The sequence below is a fragment of the Ruditapes philippinarum genome, unplaced genomic scaffold (genome assembly GCF_026571515.1).
Source record: "Ruditapes philippinarum isolate M1 unplaced genomic scaffold, ASM2657151v2 ctg245_1_1_1_1, whole genome shotgun sequence".
Lineage (NCBI taxonomy): Eukaryota > Metazoa > Mollusca > Bivalvia > Venerida > Veneridae > Ruditapes > Ruditapes philippinarum.
In genome coordinates, this window is record NW_026852039.1 from 140,870 (window position 1) to 158,595 (window position 17,726).

The 17,726-nt window shown below is 32.2% G+C and overlaps 3 protein-coding genes across 3 annotated transcripts in view; 1 reads left to right on the forward strand and 2 right to left on the reverse strand.

Moving 5' to 3' along the window:
- Positions 1–990, reverse strand: part of LOC132747731 (uncharacterized) — a 3,873-nt gene extending 2,883 nt beyond the window's left edge. The window contains exon 1 of the mRNA XM_060737228.1: positions 648–990. Coding sequence (XP_060593211.1) covers positions 648–906 — 259 coding nt within the window. The 5' untranslated portion in view covers positions 907–990. The remainder of the gene's footprint in view (positions 1–647) is intronic.
- LOC132747743 (sister chromatid cohesion protein DCC1-like) overlaps positions 1–2,548 on the reverse strand; it is a 24,101-nt gene extending 21,553 nt beyond the window's left edge. The window contains exon 1 of the mRNA XM_060737239.1: positions 2,416–2,548. Coding sequence (XP_060593222.1) covers positions 2,416–2,441 — 26 coding nt within the window. The 5' untranslated portion in view covers positions 2,442–2,548. The remainder of the gene's footprint in view (positions 1–2,415) is intronic.
- On the forward strand, positions 2,463–17,521 carry LOC132747752 (transmembrane prolyl 4-hydroxylase-like). The gene is made up of 10 exons (XM_060737250.1): positions 2,463–2,686; positions 3,910–3,988; positions 4,300–4,454; positions 5,279–5,340; positions 7,037–7,071; positions 10,522–10,684; positions 11,283–11,337; positions 12,779–12,891; positions 13,561–13,651; positions 14,198–17,521. Exons 1-10 carry the CDS (start codon positions 2,504–2,506, stop codon positions 14,462–14,464), a joined length of 1,203 nt encoding a protein of 400 aa, XP_060593233.1. The 5' UTR covers positions 2,463–2,503; the 3' UTR covers positions 14,465–17,521.
- Positions 17,522–17,726: the final 205 nt, after the last annotated feature.

A 17,726-nucleotide genomic window follows, 5' to 3' on the forward strand; every position in this document is an offset into this window, starting at 1 on the left:
GAGAACAAGTGTGTGAAGTTTCAATCCATTCCCTTCAGTAGTTATGGAGATACCAGCTTACATACAAAAACTTAACCAAGAATTTCTAAGTCGAAAAAGGGGCATAATTATGAAAAAAAAGCAAATCAGAGTTATGGGACTTGTGCCAATCATCTTAGATAATCACAGAGAACAAGTGTGTGAAGTTTCAATCCATTCCCTTCAGTAGTTATGGAGATACCAGCTTACATACAAAAACTTAACCACAGGGACGCCGACGCCGACGCCTACAAATGGGTGACTGCATTAGCTCGATTATTCTGCGAATAGTCGAGCTAAAAATGAAGTTAAAAACAATCCCATCGAATAAAAAAGATGTCATTTATAAATTTTGACTTTCATATCATGCTGACTGTCTTAAGAGACCGTTTCATTAAGCGACCGTTTTTGGTGTTTCCCTTGCCCGGTCGCTTAATACACGTTTGACTGTATATTGTTTGTTTGCTGTGAATTTTTGAAAATTTAAAACTTCCAGTCTGTTTAAACTTAACTAAGTAAAAAAATTTATATTTGAAATGTTGAAAAACTTCTAGCAAAGTGTTGCACATCTGCAACTGTCATTGGAATTTCATTAATGTTCAAGAATGAATGAATTTAATAATAATTACCTGCAATAGAGGTTGGGAGGAGGAGACCCACAGCAGCAATTCTGTAAAGAGCTGGATGACTGGTAGAAAGGTTGCCAGTAATCCAGGTCATGGTCTGGTCGGCTGACTGATCAGTCCCCTCTAGACTGGCATGTACCTGGTGCCAGTGGCTGCGGCACAGCTCCATATCTATACCAAAATGCCTGGCCAGCTCCTGTATGTCCTGACAAACCAATGCTAAGGGGTAGGACAGTAGATTGCACTTCACAAAGCTGTCCATGAACAGGTTGATTAAAGAGGGCCTGCAAAATTAATATTTTTTTCATTTTGGGGATTCAGTGAACAGAAACAGATTACAAGATATTTTTAATTAAAAAAGAAAATGACCAATTGGCTGTCACTAAGTGGGATTGTTGATGTAAACTAAAAGTTTTTGTTGTTGTTTTCACTCAGTTGCAAGTTGATAATGAACAGTCTATACTGTTTTCATTGTTTAAGTAGCCATCAACCAAATTTAGTTATGAATATCTATGCAGTTTAATCCAAGTAAAATACGATTATCATGTATATATTAAAAAGCAAAATAATCCTGAGACAGTTTCAACGACATTGCTCACCAAAAAAAACTCATAAAATTGATAGTGAACTAGGCATCCCTTATTCATGTTAAGACATATTAATTTTTGAAATCTTAATACTACAGTACTGCTTAGACGTAACGATCATAAGAAAGTGAAAGATGAAATTGAACATTACACTTATATCAAGACAATTAACCCATTCATCCCTAAATATCAAACTGTTATATCGCATGTCAATTAATGCCAATTATATTATCAAAACAATAAAAGTTATTACACCTACTTGAAACATGTAAATATCACACATGTCGCGGTTAAATTGCACCCATCTCAATACACGGTAATTGACAACACCTGAAAGTGCACCAACAGTCGTCTGCAGACATCGATGACAGGTGTCTGTGACGTCACACAGTTTAAAGGCAATCAGTGTATCGGGTTGTGTATACGCCTCGGGTAATTATCTACACAGGACATGTATGTTGGCTTGTTTATTTGGCTAATTGGGGTTAACTTATAGACACAATAGAAAGGAATATCGGTCATTTTTTAAAGCGCTATGATAATTTTAAGCGCATCGGGATTTCTTGTTCTGAAATTTTAGCGCATCGGTGCCGATGCGCTAAAAGCGCCTGGGTTAAACCTACCACGAGTCAGAAATACAGTGAGATACTCAATCGGTTATCATTACTTAAGAAAAGCATGTCTGCTGCTAGTTCGGAAACTGTCAATCCGTGTATTAGATCTATAAATAATTACAATAATTACAATAAATAGTGATAACACAAACCTAAATATTAATAATTGCAAAATGGGCCGAGTTGACCCGTGCCGAGTTGGAATAGGGCCGAGCCGACTCGGGGCCGAGTACGTTTTAGGGCCGAGCTGACCCGGATTCGGTTGGGACATAAACATATTCTTACTTCTTTATTAATTTAAAAATTTCGTGACACACTTCACTAATTGCATTCTAAATCAACCAAAGTTTACATGTAAAAATTGGAAATTATGCAGTTATCTAATGTGGGTACGAATTGACGATGGTGCGAAATGTTAATGGTTAACAGTGAGTGATTAATTTCTATCACTGATCATCATAGAAGTTCATAGAAATATCATTATCAAAAAATGTACTGTATCTAATCACAGATCTGAATTTTTCTGCGTAAAATTTTACAAATCTGACAATAAGATCGTTTTTTTTTTACCTTTTTTCTTGTTCATAACAATCCATTTCTCGCGCGCTTTATTTTCCGGTGAACACGTAAACAATACTCTTCAGTACGGAGGTGAAAGATGAACTGTCAAACTATGCAAGGCTTTCTGTATATTTTTGCATGCATAAACGTGTATATTGCAGTTTGCAATGCAAATGGTAAAGTTACAGGGGAAGGAGAAGGTTTTTGTCAGAAAACTAGCGATGGTGTGACGTGTGTTAATCATGACGACCTTAGATTGACTCGTATTGACGGGATGCAGGTAAACTTTAAGGTTCTATGGTACTAAAAATTTGTTTTCAAATTACATGTACGTGTACAAGCTTCACTCAAGCACAATAGGTAACGTTAAAACTTATAAAGAAACTCTTCAAACTGGAAGAGTTTGGAACTCTTCACACCAAGTGTCTGTGATCAAATGTTCAGGTGACAATCAGGTCTAAATCATAGTCCTTGTAATTGTTCTACACATTGAGACCTGTGCATGTATTGTGCTATTTACTAAGTTGTGTGCATGATATACTATGTAATGGCCATGAGTTATGAATCGGTGCACACAAGTTTATTAACTGATGCCCACGAGATACTATGTGTTGCGCACAAATTGCTAAACGGTGCAAATGAGATATAATGTTGTGTGCACAACGCACAGGTTACTAAGTCGTGGCCATGAGTTACTAAGTGGTGCACACAAGATACACAAGTAATGGGCACAAGTTACTGTGTGGTGCAATCAAGATAACTTGTTTTCATAGTTAACTAGGACAATGATGCTCCTACATCACCTGCCTGTCACAGTGCCATATTTATATTCAATTATATATTGGACAATCAATTTACATTTAGCGTCATTGTGACTGTGATTTTTCACCCAATGACCTACAAAGTATTAAGTGTACTGAGCAGGTGTAATATCCATACTAGGTTATATAAACCATGGCTGTAGCTGCTTATTCAGACTTAGTCAAAATTATTTCTGATTTATGGGCCTTGGATAGTGACCTCCTAAATATGATCCTCAAGTTTAAAGTGAATACCTTCAGACTCAGTAGTTTCAAAGATAAATGTTGCATGTAAAATTTTAAACAGGTATTTTCTAAGTTTAAAAAATTCATATATAGTGAAATCTGATTGGTTAATATATTGTGCCCACAACTTATAATTATCTCATTCGCACCACATAGTAACTTGTGTGCACAACTTAATTATCTCATGCACACGACTTAGTAAGTGGTGGCCACGATTCCACGAAATAGTTACTTGTTGGCACCACTTAACTATCTTGTGCGCACGACATAGTATATCACGCACAAGATAAATAATAATAATAAAAACATACACATGTCACCTCTGTACCAACGTAGTCTGCTGCCATGCCATACTAACATTTAAATGTAGATCCTGTAATTTTCTCTAAGACATCTTGGTATAAACATGAAATGCCTTTAATTATATAGCAATACATATCTAAAACTTTATTTACAGGTTGGAAATGTCAGAACAATAAATGCAGATGGTAAAAAACTCCAGATGAAAACACTTAACATAAAACCTTTGGTATTTGGTATGTGTTTTAACTCAAATGATGCAATATGTAATATTGGCAGATATTTCAAATATTAAATGTGTTTAGAATTTAAATATATAATTTGTTTGAAAAGAATTGTTTGCTAGGTTGTAAGTTATGACAAAAGTTTGTTAATTTTTCAACAGTAAAATGTTTTTATAGATAATGAAAACCACTTGTGTAACATAATAATCTGAAACCAGGATTTCATTTGCCACTTTGATCTGAAATAATAGTGCAAATTTGTTTCAGCTTTGAATGATCAAGACATATTTTTCTGTATTAATGAAATTAATATTTATTTTTAGAAATTGAAGATTTTCTGTCAGATGACGAATGTGATCATTTTATAGAGACAGCCAAGCAGATTGGTTTAGAATCCAGCCATACAGAGAACCAGTCACCAAAACAGGGTTTACAGTTGATGGATGTGAATTCTGACAAAGCTCTTAGTCTGTCTGAGGTAAAATACAGGTCCATTTTGAATAAATTATCTCAAATTCTAAAGAATATAGATTTCTAATACCATGTAGACAGGAAGAATGGTTAAAAGACTTGTATGAAATCTGGTTTCAATTTTGAAATCTGGTTTTAATTTTGAAATAATATCCTTGATTTCTTTTGTTCCACATTAAGGAAAGTGTTAAACTTCTAAACAGATTGCCATGAAAAGATAAAGCTAGTGAAATAGAACATTTTAAATATTTTAGGGTTAAATTTTACATGACATCACCTTAGTGCAGTAATGGGTTAAGTCCTTCTGAATTTTATAGAAGTTAATCAGTAATTACACTAAGTCTAAGGTGACAGTGAGTCAGTCTATTCTTCATTTCATGTTTTATAATGACATCTTCTTGGTGAATAACTTGAGCAGGACAAGATAGTTCAATATGCTGCAACACTGCATGGTTTTTGTTGTAAAAACCTCACAGTCTAGACAACTAAAAAAATAAAATATGCAAGAGATAAGAAAAAAAATTACTAGGCAAACATAAGAACTCAGCAATGAAATACTTGGAAAACAAAACAATTTTTAAAATTTAATATAGTTTAATGATATTTTATTGCATATATAGATATACATCAACAAAATTACACAATACATGTATATGAAAGTGTTGGGCCAAAAGTTTTTAAAACATTATTGTGGGCCCTTCCCTGAAAATTTCATATATATGTATCTTGAAGAAATATAAATTATGGCTTAGATAATGGCAATGTTCTAAAAAACAGTATTATTGAAAATATTCTCTTTGATTTAAGAAGATTCCATGTTTTATTGTATAGATGAAGCTGACAATAGAGAATGGTTATGATATTTACTTGGATGAAGAAGATATCATACAAATGTGAGATTTTTTAAATCATTTTATAAAATATATTTCATATTCATCATGTTACAAAATTAATATGACCAATATTTAGCATGTTTGTTCACGTTTTTGAAAGAATATTTTGTTTACAGAATCTTATGTAGATGTATGAAATGAGTTACCTTAATACAATAAAAATAGCACCTTTAATACTATTTTGAATATAAGTAATAAAAGTAAGATTGGGAACTTGCCCGTTAATGACTTTTAATTGGTCAGTTTTCAGATGTGATTAAATGTTAGCCAGTCAAATGCTTGAGTGTTAGGTCAACCATTAACCCTTACCCTCTGGAAACAAAACATGAGTAGCCTTTGCCATTGTGATATAATAAGGTCAGTCTGTGCACTACAATGTTGGTTGACCAACTTAAAATTTTCATCTTGATATCCACAAAGTCATTAATGGGCAGTCCCAAAAGAAGGAGCTTGTCACAATCATTATTTTAAGAAATTCATAGCAGGTTATACATTAATCAAATAAATTCTCATGTATTAAGCTGGGTGTTAAGTGAAACAAATGATCAGTAACTTTTTTTTAAAGGGTGAGTATAGCAAGGTATGAAGATGTATTGTTTTAATTGAGATTAATAAAATCTATATATGGATAAGAGGGTAAGGAAATCCAAATTCAAGGGTGATCGGTTCCATTGGGAACGAGCCTTTGCGAAATAACCCCATGTAAGATAAGATTTTCCAGCACCGCAATTTTTAGTAACATGGATTTTTCTATCTGGTTTAAGTGAAAAATAGTAAGTAATCATGTTTAAATATAAGTTTTGGATGTATGTGCAGCTTTTTCTGCATGGATTGTGCATTGATACTGTGAGTCAGAATGTTGAAATTAAAAACTATCTATCTTTCACTTTATCTTTTGTTAACTTTAAGTTGCATCATTCAGTCAATTTATTGTCAAAGGAGTAACAGTGCTTATTATTATTTATTGTATTCTTTTCAATAATTATGACTTTATTTCTTAAGTTCTTTTTAGTTAAAAGTTAGAAAAATTTTCATATTAAATTTTTTTTCTTGGTAATGGGATGAAAAGCACAAATTTTAATGTTTTGTTTTTTTATGACCCCAGATTGAAAGAAATGGAAAGCATTTTGAATTTTGGTTTGTCTGTTCGCCTATTTGTCAATCTGTCAAATTTGTAGCAAGGAAGTCCTCCCTTTTACAGGTGTGTGCACCTTTATTAGTTCTACTGCAAAAAGAAAACCTGCAACTTCATGAGTTCATACTACCATACCCACTTAGAAGTCATAGGGTAAAGGTCAAGGTCACTGTGACATTCAAGTATCAAATATTAACTATGGCCATTAAATAGAAGCTCTTCCATGTACATTGAAGCGCTCAAACCACCAGATCAAAGATCAAAGTCGTCATAACCTCTAAATATGAAATATTTACTGTAGTTATAAAACTGAAGTCCTTCCATCCTCAGTCTTCAAACTTCACAGATTTATGCGCTCTTTTTGCTAGACTCACTTAGAGTTCAATGGTCTCAGTCAACAGTGTCAATGACTTTTTGAGTGGCATGGCATTCATTTGAAAGTAGCAGTTGTTTATTCATTTACATCCTTGTTGGTTGCTGGTGTTTTTATATAGAAACATAATAATTTCGGTTCTACTAAATGTTGTTTATTATATACTCATAGACTTCATCCTGTTACAGGTATAAGGACCTCAAACTTGATTCTAATAATGACAGTGAGTTTTTATCACCATTTTTTCTCTCCTAATTTTTCACACTCTCTTTTTTTTACCTCTTGTACTGCCAGCAGAAACTGCATAAATAATGAAATGCACACATGCAATAATAATGAAATGTTTGTATGCATTCAGCTAGAATGAAGAGTTAGCATGCAACAATTAACAATTACATATTGACATGCAACAATAATGAAATTATCAGGTACAACAACAAAGAAATATTCACATGCAACAGTGATAAAATATTTACATGCAAAAATAATAAAATATTCACATTCATCAAAATGAAATTACTTACATGCAATAACAATGACATATTCTTATGCATAAGAATTGTTACATATTGTTGAAACATTCACATGCAACACGAATGAAAAATTCACATGTAACAATAATGAAATATTTACATGTAACAAGATTGAAATATTCACATGTATGTAACAAGATTGAAATATTAATATGTAACAAGATTGAACAATTCACATGTACATGTAACAAGAATGAAATATTTACATGTAACAAGATTGAAATATTCACATGTACATGTAACAAGAATGAAATATTTACATGTAACAAGATTGAACAATTCACATGTAACAACAATGAAATACTTACATGTAACAAGATTGAAATATTCACATGTAACAAGAATGAAATATTAATATGTAACAAGATTGAACACTTCACATGAAACAATAATTAAATATTTACATGCAACACAAGAATTAAATATTCACATTCAACAGCAATGAAATATTTACATGTAACAATCATGAACACTGACGCTAGCTAATGAAATGTCTGTGGTTTTCAGAAGTATAGCCAGAGCTTTTCTATACCCCTGTATACATGATAGCGGGGCAACTCATGAGAATGAAATCCTCCTTATTAAACCAACCTTTTGTCTTTTTGAAGTATCTTGCTGTAAAATTCCAGTTAGTTTAGTGTTATACTAGGTGATATCCTAGCCATCCCTGGTATCATTGTTACCTTTGTTTACTGTTTAAAATTTTTTGTTTAACCTTTGTTTACTGTTTAAAATTTTTTGTTTAACCTTTGTTTACTGTTTAAAAATTTTTGTTACCTTTGTTTACTGTTCAGAACTATTTACATTTAAAATAGTTCTTTGTCAAAAATTCTAATTTGGCTTCTTATAATTGTTGCAGTAATCTTCAGTCATATATTTGTTTATTGCTATGCTTAAAATTACACTTTTCTTTTTGATTTCCTGCATTGTGTTGTTAGAGCTTGTTGTTGTTAACCTTGCTGCATTATTTTATGTTGCTCAGATGCAAATTCTGTGAATACATGTATAATGAAACTACTAGTTATCATAACGTTTACATTAGTTAGACCAGTGAAATGTTATTTTGAAACCATATTTAAGTTATTAGTCCTGTATAATTGTCATAGTTTAGTTGGTATACATTTATTTTATTTAGATTGTGTTGGAAACTATAAACTTATTGAAATACTCTTGAATCCATTCCTGGTACCAACCAGTACTAAACAATGAATATAAAGTTTCTTGCTCAAAGAAACAATGGCTTGCCCCTTATGGGGTTTAAATTAGCATAGTTAAAGGAAAGTTGAAAGCATTATTAGTCCCCTACCGGTTTACCGGAGGGGACTTTAGGTTTACCCTCCGTCCGTCTGTCTGTCCGTCCATCCGTCTGTCTGTCTGTCAGTCCGTCCGTCCACAAAACTGGATCCCGCGATAACTTGAAAAGTACTGAAAATATTTTTATGAAACTTGATATATGGATAGATGGCAGTATGGAGATTATGCACGTCTTTTTCTTTTCTTCCTATGTTGAAAATTCTGGTTGCTATGGCAACAAATTTTACATATAAACTGGATCCAGTGATAACACAAAAAGTACTGGAAATATTTTTATGAAACTTGAAATATGGGTAGATGGCAGTCTGGAGATTATGCACGTCTTTTTCTTTTCTTTCTATGTTGAAAATTCTGGTTGCTATGGCAACAAATAGACTGAAAATATGGCAAATTTTACACATAAACTGGATCCAGTGTTAACGCCAAAGTAATAGAAATATTTTTATGAAACTTGTAATATGGGTAGATGGCAGTCTGGAGATTATGCACGTCATTTTCTTTTCTTCCTATGTTGAAAATTCTGGTTGCTATGGCAACACATAGACTGAAAATATTGCAAATTTTACACATAAACTGAATCCAGTGATAACTCAAAAAGTACTGGAAATATTTTTATGAAACTTGACATATGGGTAGATGGCAGTCTTGAGATTATGCATGTCTTATCTGTTCTTCCTATTTTGAAAAAATATTGGTTGCCTTGGCAACAAATAGGCTTAAAACATGGCAAATATAACAATATTTGTGATTAGTTAAAAAGAGCTGAATTTTTTTTTTAAAATTGCATCTTTAATTCAAGAGTTATCTCCTCTTTAAGAATTTTGCTTTTAAAAATGTTATATTTTGGTAACAGGGATGTTTCAAATATTAACTTTAGAGTGTCCTTCAGTCCGTCTGTCTGTCTGTTCATAAAAAATGTTTCCTGTGATCACTTTTAAAGAACTTTTCCAACAAATTTACTTAAAATAGAGAAAAATTGAAACATTAGTGAATAGCCAATGGCCTTTCAGAATGTTGATGGGGTTCTAACCGGTAGGGGACTTATGGATTGCTTGCAATACTATGATAATTGCTTGTTTCAAATGTTACTTGTTCTAAAACTTGTGTTATCAGTATTAATTCTGTGTATCATTAACATGTTAGTTTCAGGAAAAAGTCGTAGCTAAAGTCTATAAAAATAGAAGTGCTTGATAAATCTAAACCCATATATTTCAGTTAAAATTATCACAGATATGTAGATTTTGATGTGGAAAATTAAATGCTGTTGAACTTGATTAACAAGTATCCTTTATAGGTTTTATAATTAGAAAATATCAAATAAAGCATTGTCATGCTAAATATGTATTATGAATGTGTCCTGCTTTAACTGTATAACAGTAACCATAGTAACACAGTATATGATTAATGTGAAACAATTTGAAATGTAAAAGTGGCAAGTTATTATTAGAGAATTTATTTTTACAGAAGTTAAATCTTGATAATGTTTTATGGTAATGCTTGTCATTATCATCAACAACAGCAGATAGATGCAGATTTGAACACCAATTACAAATTGAAATATCTTGTATTTTACTTTGTATCATTTATAAATTTGTTTTCAGTATGAGCATTTATATCTTGTATGACAGATAAAATAATGTGAAGAAAAAATGAATGTTTCAAAATTCTTACAGGCATAACATTACATTATATTGTTATTTAAAGAAATAGCACTGATTTTCATAAATTGCTCCATTTGAAGCACTTGGATATACTTGTAGCTGGTAGTAGACAGATTCATATATTTGTGATGTGTTCTCATCTATTATCATTATTTTGTTATATAGACCTTATCACACAAGCAGAGATGACAATTTCTCCAAAACAGTTGAAGACATATTTGAGCGAATTTGTCAAGAAGCATCCAGAGAAACATTCGCGGTACAGTCGGCAAGCATGGCTCTACCCTGATAAATCTACAGATACTATATTCCGAGCCGTACAGTCCAGGTTTGAATCATTTATAGACATATAAATAAAAGATAATTTGACACAGTTTGCTATGTATAAAGAAAAACTGTACAAATCTATTACCTAACTTCATACTGTCTTTTTACATATTAATGGTATCAAGTGTTCTGTACAACACTTTTATATTGAAATAACATGAAATACATGACCTCTTTTTTTTCGTTATGAACACTGATGAAACTGTGAGGAATTATTTATAAATAAGCATAATAAATTAGTAAAGCCTTTGTTGCCGGATGCACAAGTTGTCATACATGGATTCATTTGCCAGTAGTAAATGTGCATCCCTGACGGATATGAAGTTTCATGTTACAGAATGTCAGTAGTTCTACACAGGTGCCTGGGTCACTGGTTCTGCTTGTAAATCTGGTAAATCAATATGATCTTAACAATGACATTGTGGGTTAAAGGACATAACATGAGAAGCATACGCTTAATAAGCTACTGATAAGGACTTGCAAAATGTAAGAATGATAACACCTGTATGGAATATTATCTGAGGTTTTGAATTATTCTCTTTACAAAAGTCTTACCTATCAGCTCCTACTTCTAACCAGTAATGTATCATACATTTCAGGGTGTCACAAGTGGTTGATTTGCCAATGGACTTGATAAGGCTCAGTGACTTTCAGGTAAAATACAACTATAAGTTAAAAAGTATTTCAGAAGATATACATGTAGTTTGAAAGACTGATAGATACAGAAGATAAGGCTTTTAAGGCTGATTTCTATAGATATGCCGTTATAAAAGCTGATCTAAGAGCTTTTACCTCATCATAATGCTCTACAGATTTCTTGACAAAGTACATACTAAGCACACCAACACTGACAAGCAACAATACTCTTTTCAATACTCTTCTTTTTTTTTTGTGATCGCTTTTCGTCCGCCGTTCGTCTGTCGTCCGTCTGTCGTCCGTCCGTAAACTTTTACTTTAAATGACATCTCCTCATAAACCGCTAAGCCAATTTCATCCAAACTTTACAGGAATGTTCCTTTGGTGGTCACCTTTAAAAATTGTTCAAAGAATTTAATTCCATGCAGAACTCTGGTTGCCATGGCAACCAAAGAAAAAACTTTAAATATCTTCTTTTAAAAAACCCAAATAGCTAGAGTTTAGATATTAAGCATGAAACATCTTCTAGTGAGTGTCTACAAAGTTTGTTCAAATAAAAGCCCTGGGGTCAAAATTGGCCCCGCCCGGGGGGTCATTGATTTTCCTTATATGTGTGTAGCAAAAACTGAAAAATCTTCTTTGACAAAACCCAAATAGCTAGAGTTTAGATATTAAACATGCAACATCTTCTAGTAAGTGTCTAAAAAGTTTGTTCAAATAAAAGCCCTGAGGTCAAAACTGGCCCCGCCCAAGGGGTGTCATTCTTTTTAACTATATGTGTATAATAAAAACTTTAAAAAATCTTCTTTTAAAAAACCCAAATGAGCTAGAGCTTAGATGTTTAGCATGAAACATCTTCTTATGGGTGTCTACCAAGTTTGTTCAAATAAAAGCCCTTGGGTTACAATTGGCCCTGCCGGGGGGTAGAGAGGGGGGAAGGTCATTATTTTTCATTATATGTGTGTAGTAAAAACTTAACATCATGAAACATCTTCTAATTGGTGTCTTCCAAGTTTGTTCAAATAAAATCCTTGGGGTTTAAACTGGCCCCGCTCTGGGGGCCTATATACAGGTGAGCGACCTTAGGGCCATCATGGCCCTCTTGTTTTTTTTGTATATTAAAAGTACATGTATATTAAAATTTATCTACATGTATTTTAAAACCAGCAAATGTCTTATTATTTTGTCCAGTCAATATTATGACTAGAGATGGAAAGCTAGCCAGGAGAAAGGCCAAATTGGATAGGGATCACTGTCCTAGTGGTATAACTGCCTGCCTCTCAACCTAGGGACCATGGATTTTAGCCCTACTTCGTTGACAACCAAGTTTCCTAAATAAAAACACCAGTACTACCAAAAATCAATATATTTAAATTTACCTATATTAGTATTTTTAAAAGGTAGGTCAGTATGATTATATTTTAAGAACATTCATATAAATTTATTGTTGTTGATGTAGGTAGTCACATATGGGGTTAAAGGTCACTACAATGCTCATTTGGACTCCTCCCATATCATAAAGGATGTTAGATGCTGTGATAGAGGACTTTACAGTAAATGTAGGATTTGCAGGTAAATATCAACATGTTTTATTTTATGAGGAACTTACTGACAATTTATCATAGCCTAAAAACTGTGCACATATTGTAGGTATACATTAATGGAGAGGAGAACATGCATTTACAGATAAAATCACATGATTGTTCACCATTGTGTTGCCATTCTTAAATATGCATGATCCAGGGCATCAAGTAAAATAGCTTCCTGCAGTGACGGCCCAGGTAGTTTTATTATAAAAACATAACTGTCAAATGACATTGTACTAGCATGACTGTTATAACAAAGTGAACATAATATCATTGCCCCTAATACCTGTTAAAGCACAGTGAACCTAAAATGATATCTGTGAACACAGTGAAAAATAGCATTTCCCCTTATATCCCTTGTAAGATTTCTGAAATATCTCTTCAAACGCAGTGAACAATATCATTTCCCATAATTTGATATCTGTGAAATATTTGTTTATGTACAGTGAATATGATATTTCCCTTAACATGATATCTGTGAAGTATCTGTTAAAAAGCAATGAACAATATCATTGCCCGAGCCCTTATATCTGTACAATACATGATTACAGTGTACATGGTCTAACTAAATCTCTGCAATACATGTTTATACCCCATAAAAATAATCATTACATAGCAAAAGTTTGTTCAACCATAATATCTCTTCTGTTTACAGGTACATGACAGTGCTTTTCTACTTGAATGAAGTTAAAAGTGGAGGAGAAACAGCTTTCCCATTTGCCAACAAAGAAAGTATAGATGAAAATGTAGGTATTTTATGTCTTCAATTTCATTCCTTTGTTGGATATTTCAAATTTCTCCCAATGTTAGATCACATTTACCCCATTTACTTATGTTAATAAAAAAGATTGCCATGTTGTTTTTTCAGATTAGGAAAAACGCATTTAATAACAATTACTAGTATACCATTACATTGATTATATCATTACATAATTGGTTTTATCACATACGCATGCAGCTTTTTCAAATTTGTAAAAATGGTATTGCAAAATGTTTTTGGATGACATTATTTGCATTATACAACCATAGCATAAAAGTGTGCTGAATGTTGTGTTACACTATAGGGGCATCAATGGACAAAATGATTATTTTCACTGTAAACTGTTTTCAGGAATGTGGAAATGAAATATTCCATTTGTTATGGTCTATTACTAAATTTTTCCAACAAATTAAAATATAATAATATTATTACAGAGGCTCGCAAAATATAATTTATTCAACTTATTCAGTAATTTTCATATTGAACCTTCACTCATTCAATATCCTCAATGTAATTTTATTTTTTATTTTAGAAAGCTCATATAGATGGAGTTCATCATTTATACAAGAACTGTGAGAATGCCACACTGCGTGTACCTCCTAAAAAAGGAAAGGCAGTCATCTGGTATAATCATTTTATTGACGACGATACAAACTGGATGGGAGAGGTCGATGAGTACACATTACACGGAGGTTGTCCCGTCACAGAGGGTGAAAAATGGATTGCTAACTTCTGGATTAAAACCAACAATGACAAGTCAATAGATCTTAAAAAAATGAAGAACTTATATAGCAAATAATCTGTAGTGTTTCTTGTATTTTGTTTCGAAGATATATACTATGCTCATCTTTGGTTAAAATACTTTAATTGAAATATAGGAAATTCTTACTGAATATGTCTAAATTGAAGTAAAAGAATGTACAAACTGTGCATGGCAATCTACATATTCTATTACTGTTCAAGTAAATTTGGTCCTTTTTCAAAAAATTGCCAGATTTTTTAATGACACTATGTATTCCAACTGTGTTTACCAATAGTGTGTTGAGTTTAAAGCGTAATATATCTTCTCTGTGTGTGCTCAAAAGCTGTTTATTTAAAAGTTAAAAAGAGACTTTTATCTGTATCAGCAATTATCAGTATTTTCAAATAACGAATTTGAGCATAATTTATCTTTCAATTAGTGCCTTTCCTTTTTATGTTACTTTTAATTAATATGCTCAAATTGTAGAAAGTGAAAATAATATTAAACTTATGTAACAGTTTTTACATTTTGTTGTCACAACCTTTGTGTAAAGATTCTTGTTTTGTTCTGTTTAAAATTTAAATCGCAATAGATTTGCTCAATTTTGTCATAAAGGAAAAATATGTGCATTTTGGTCCAAAATGGAAATTGTTCTTTGAAAGCATCTAATTTGTTGATTTGAAATTGACCAATAAATATTTTCACACTGGTCCCCATATGATATATTTTCAATAAATGTTATCCGGAACTTGGCAAATGTGGATTTTCCCCAGCTAATCCATAGGTACAAACAAACTTTACTGTTACAGCTTCACGGTGTTCTACCAGTCACAATAGATTAGTCAACCATTTGCGCTAATTTTGGAAGCTGTAACTGTAATATTTTGTTTGTACCTACGGATTAGCTGGGGAAAAAACTTGAAATATTTTTAAATTCGGAATAAGTTTATTTGGATCTGTAGGGCCGAGGAGAATATCAAACCTATGCATTAATTTATTTCACCAGTTTATCAGTAGTCATTTACTATAAATATGTGTTCATTTTTTTGTTTCATTATTTTTGAAAGCTCAATAAAGATATATTTGTACTGCTGCAATAAATTTACAATCAATTTTTGTATATTTGTAATTAAATTTTTGTTACTGTAGACACATATATTTATATTGTAGAATTTTTTTTCTTTCTTTTTTTGTTGTCTGTAAAATAATTTGTAAAAAGGTTTTTTTTTTAAATTGATATTATGTTTATTAACTGGAAATTTTAGCCATATGACATATTAATTAGAGCTTTAATGAGATACTTTGGAAAATATGAGGGTTGTCCCAATACGTAACAGTATTTATAGAGATAACATGCTACAGTTTTTTGATATCAATTTTATCAGGTAAGGCTGATATGGACTAGAAAGGGGCAAGGCTTTCCAGCCCTTTCTGCCTATATTAGCCGAGCCTGATAAAATTGGTTCAAAAACAGTAGCATGCTTTCCTATTTATCATGTAACACATAAATGTAAAAATTAGAAAAAAAGTTACCTCTACATAACGAATTTTGTAGATAGTGGCATTTTTGTTCAAAGAAATAATTCTTGAAAACAAATTCCTCCTCCCCTGAAGTTTAGAATTTTTATGTGGCGGCCATTTTTTTCATTCAACTTGAGATAATTTCCATTGATAATAGATACAACACATACAACACACATTGAAATAAAATAAGATTCTTACCTTTAAACATCGATCCAAAACTATCCCTATGAATCACATAAACTTTACTGCATTTTTTCCCCTGGGCATATCAAATTCAAAAGTTCACCATTATTTCAGTTTCAATCAAAGTCAAATCAGCAATCAAACACAAGGTACACAAACATGCCTCTTATTTTCTGAACGAAATAATTTGCTCACTTATTTAATAACAATCCATCAAAACAAAGTAAACATAAATTTACATGTTGTCCGAGAAAATGGTCTACTCTAGTTTCTTATGTTTATACAATAATAATAATGTGAAGGGACATGTCATTTGCAAAATAAATTATGACATCACTTCATTAAGCTGGAGGTTAACTATTCACTATCTCATTTGTTCTTAATTGAAAACGAAATAAAAACAATAAATATCACATCTTGATTCAAGACTTGTCAGGGTATGAGATAAAATTGAAGAATTGAAAGGCTGATAAAAATGGGAATTATAAGGTATTAAAACAAGTCCGTTAAAATGGGCGGGGCTTATTTTTTGATATCACTTACCTGATATTGAAAATAATTATCAGGCAAGTGTTATTGGGCAGTTACAATGGCAATTGCTTGATAAAAATACAAAATATTCAACAGGCTTCAGTAAAAATTATAACATTTTTGCACAATGGGACCCAAAGCTGCAACATCATAATCATATATAATGTCAATATTTCTCATTTTCAAAGTATTCACCCCTAAGAAGGATACACTAGTTGTGTGTGTTTGTCTTATTTTACTTTAGACTGATAAATAACACAATGTGTTCAAAATTATTTCAGGAGCAGGCATATTTCTTTTAGTCCACTACTTTCTGGGGCAGCCCTCTCATACTAATTACTGTTACTTGAAACATTTTTGTAAAATATATGGCAAAATGATATGGATGTTAATGTCTTGTTCATAATGGCAAAATTAGACTTTTGTGTTGTTAACCCTTTCCCACATGAGCATATTGTGAAAAATGGCCGTTTTCAGTGAAAAGCCTCCTGTTACAAGTTCAAACTGCTATGAAACTATGAAAAATGCTTCAATACTAATCAAACTTGGCACAAATGTTGACTGGACCATTGCCTTTGTAAGGACATGCTCAGTCTTAAATTTCCTGTTACCATGGCAACGAGGGGACATCTCAAAAGTGCATTGTTTCGCGTATATATGAGGTAAAGGGTTAACTGAAGCTGTGTCATCAGGCATATCAACTTAATTAAATGCCATTTACATGTATTAAGTTATGATAGTTGTTTATGGTTTACAGGTTTCATGTTTCGTGTATTTTTGTACAGATGTATTTCTATATCACTTTTTCAATGTATGTGATATGACATAAGGAAATGAATTTGATGCATTGAATTATTAAATAAATGTAGATTTTCACTGCTTTCTTCATTTTTAATCCTCCTACGCGAAGCAGGAGGGAATTCTTGGAATGCCCTTGGTCTGTCCATCCGCCATTCCGTCTGTCCTCCACTCCATATTTCTCACATTCTGTGAAGGATTTTCAGTTTTTCACAAAACTTGTCTCAAATGTTTTGTCTACTGAGATGATATGTGCAGAGGGCATGAGCCAGCCATTTAAGGT

Bases quoted from the DNA above. Each gene is read 5' to 3' on its own strand.
- LOC132747752 (XM_060737250.1), top strand. From the start codon at position 2,504: ATGAACTGTCAAACTATGCAAGGCTTTCTGTATATTTTTGCATGCATA. The intron at 2,687-3,909 runs GTAAACTTTAAG...CTTTATTTACAG, and splicing joins CTCGTATTGACGGGATGCAG to GTTGGAAATGTCAGAACAAT. The intron at 7,072-10,521 runs GTGAGTTTTTAT...TTTGTTATATAG, and splicing joins ACTTGATTCTAATAATGACA to ACCTTATCACACAAGCAGAG.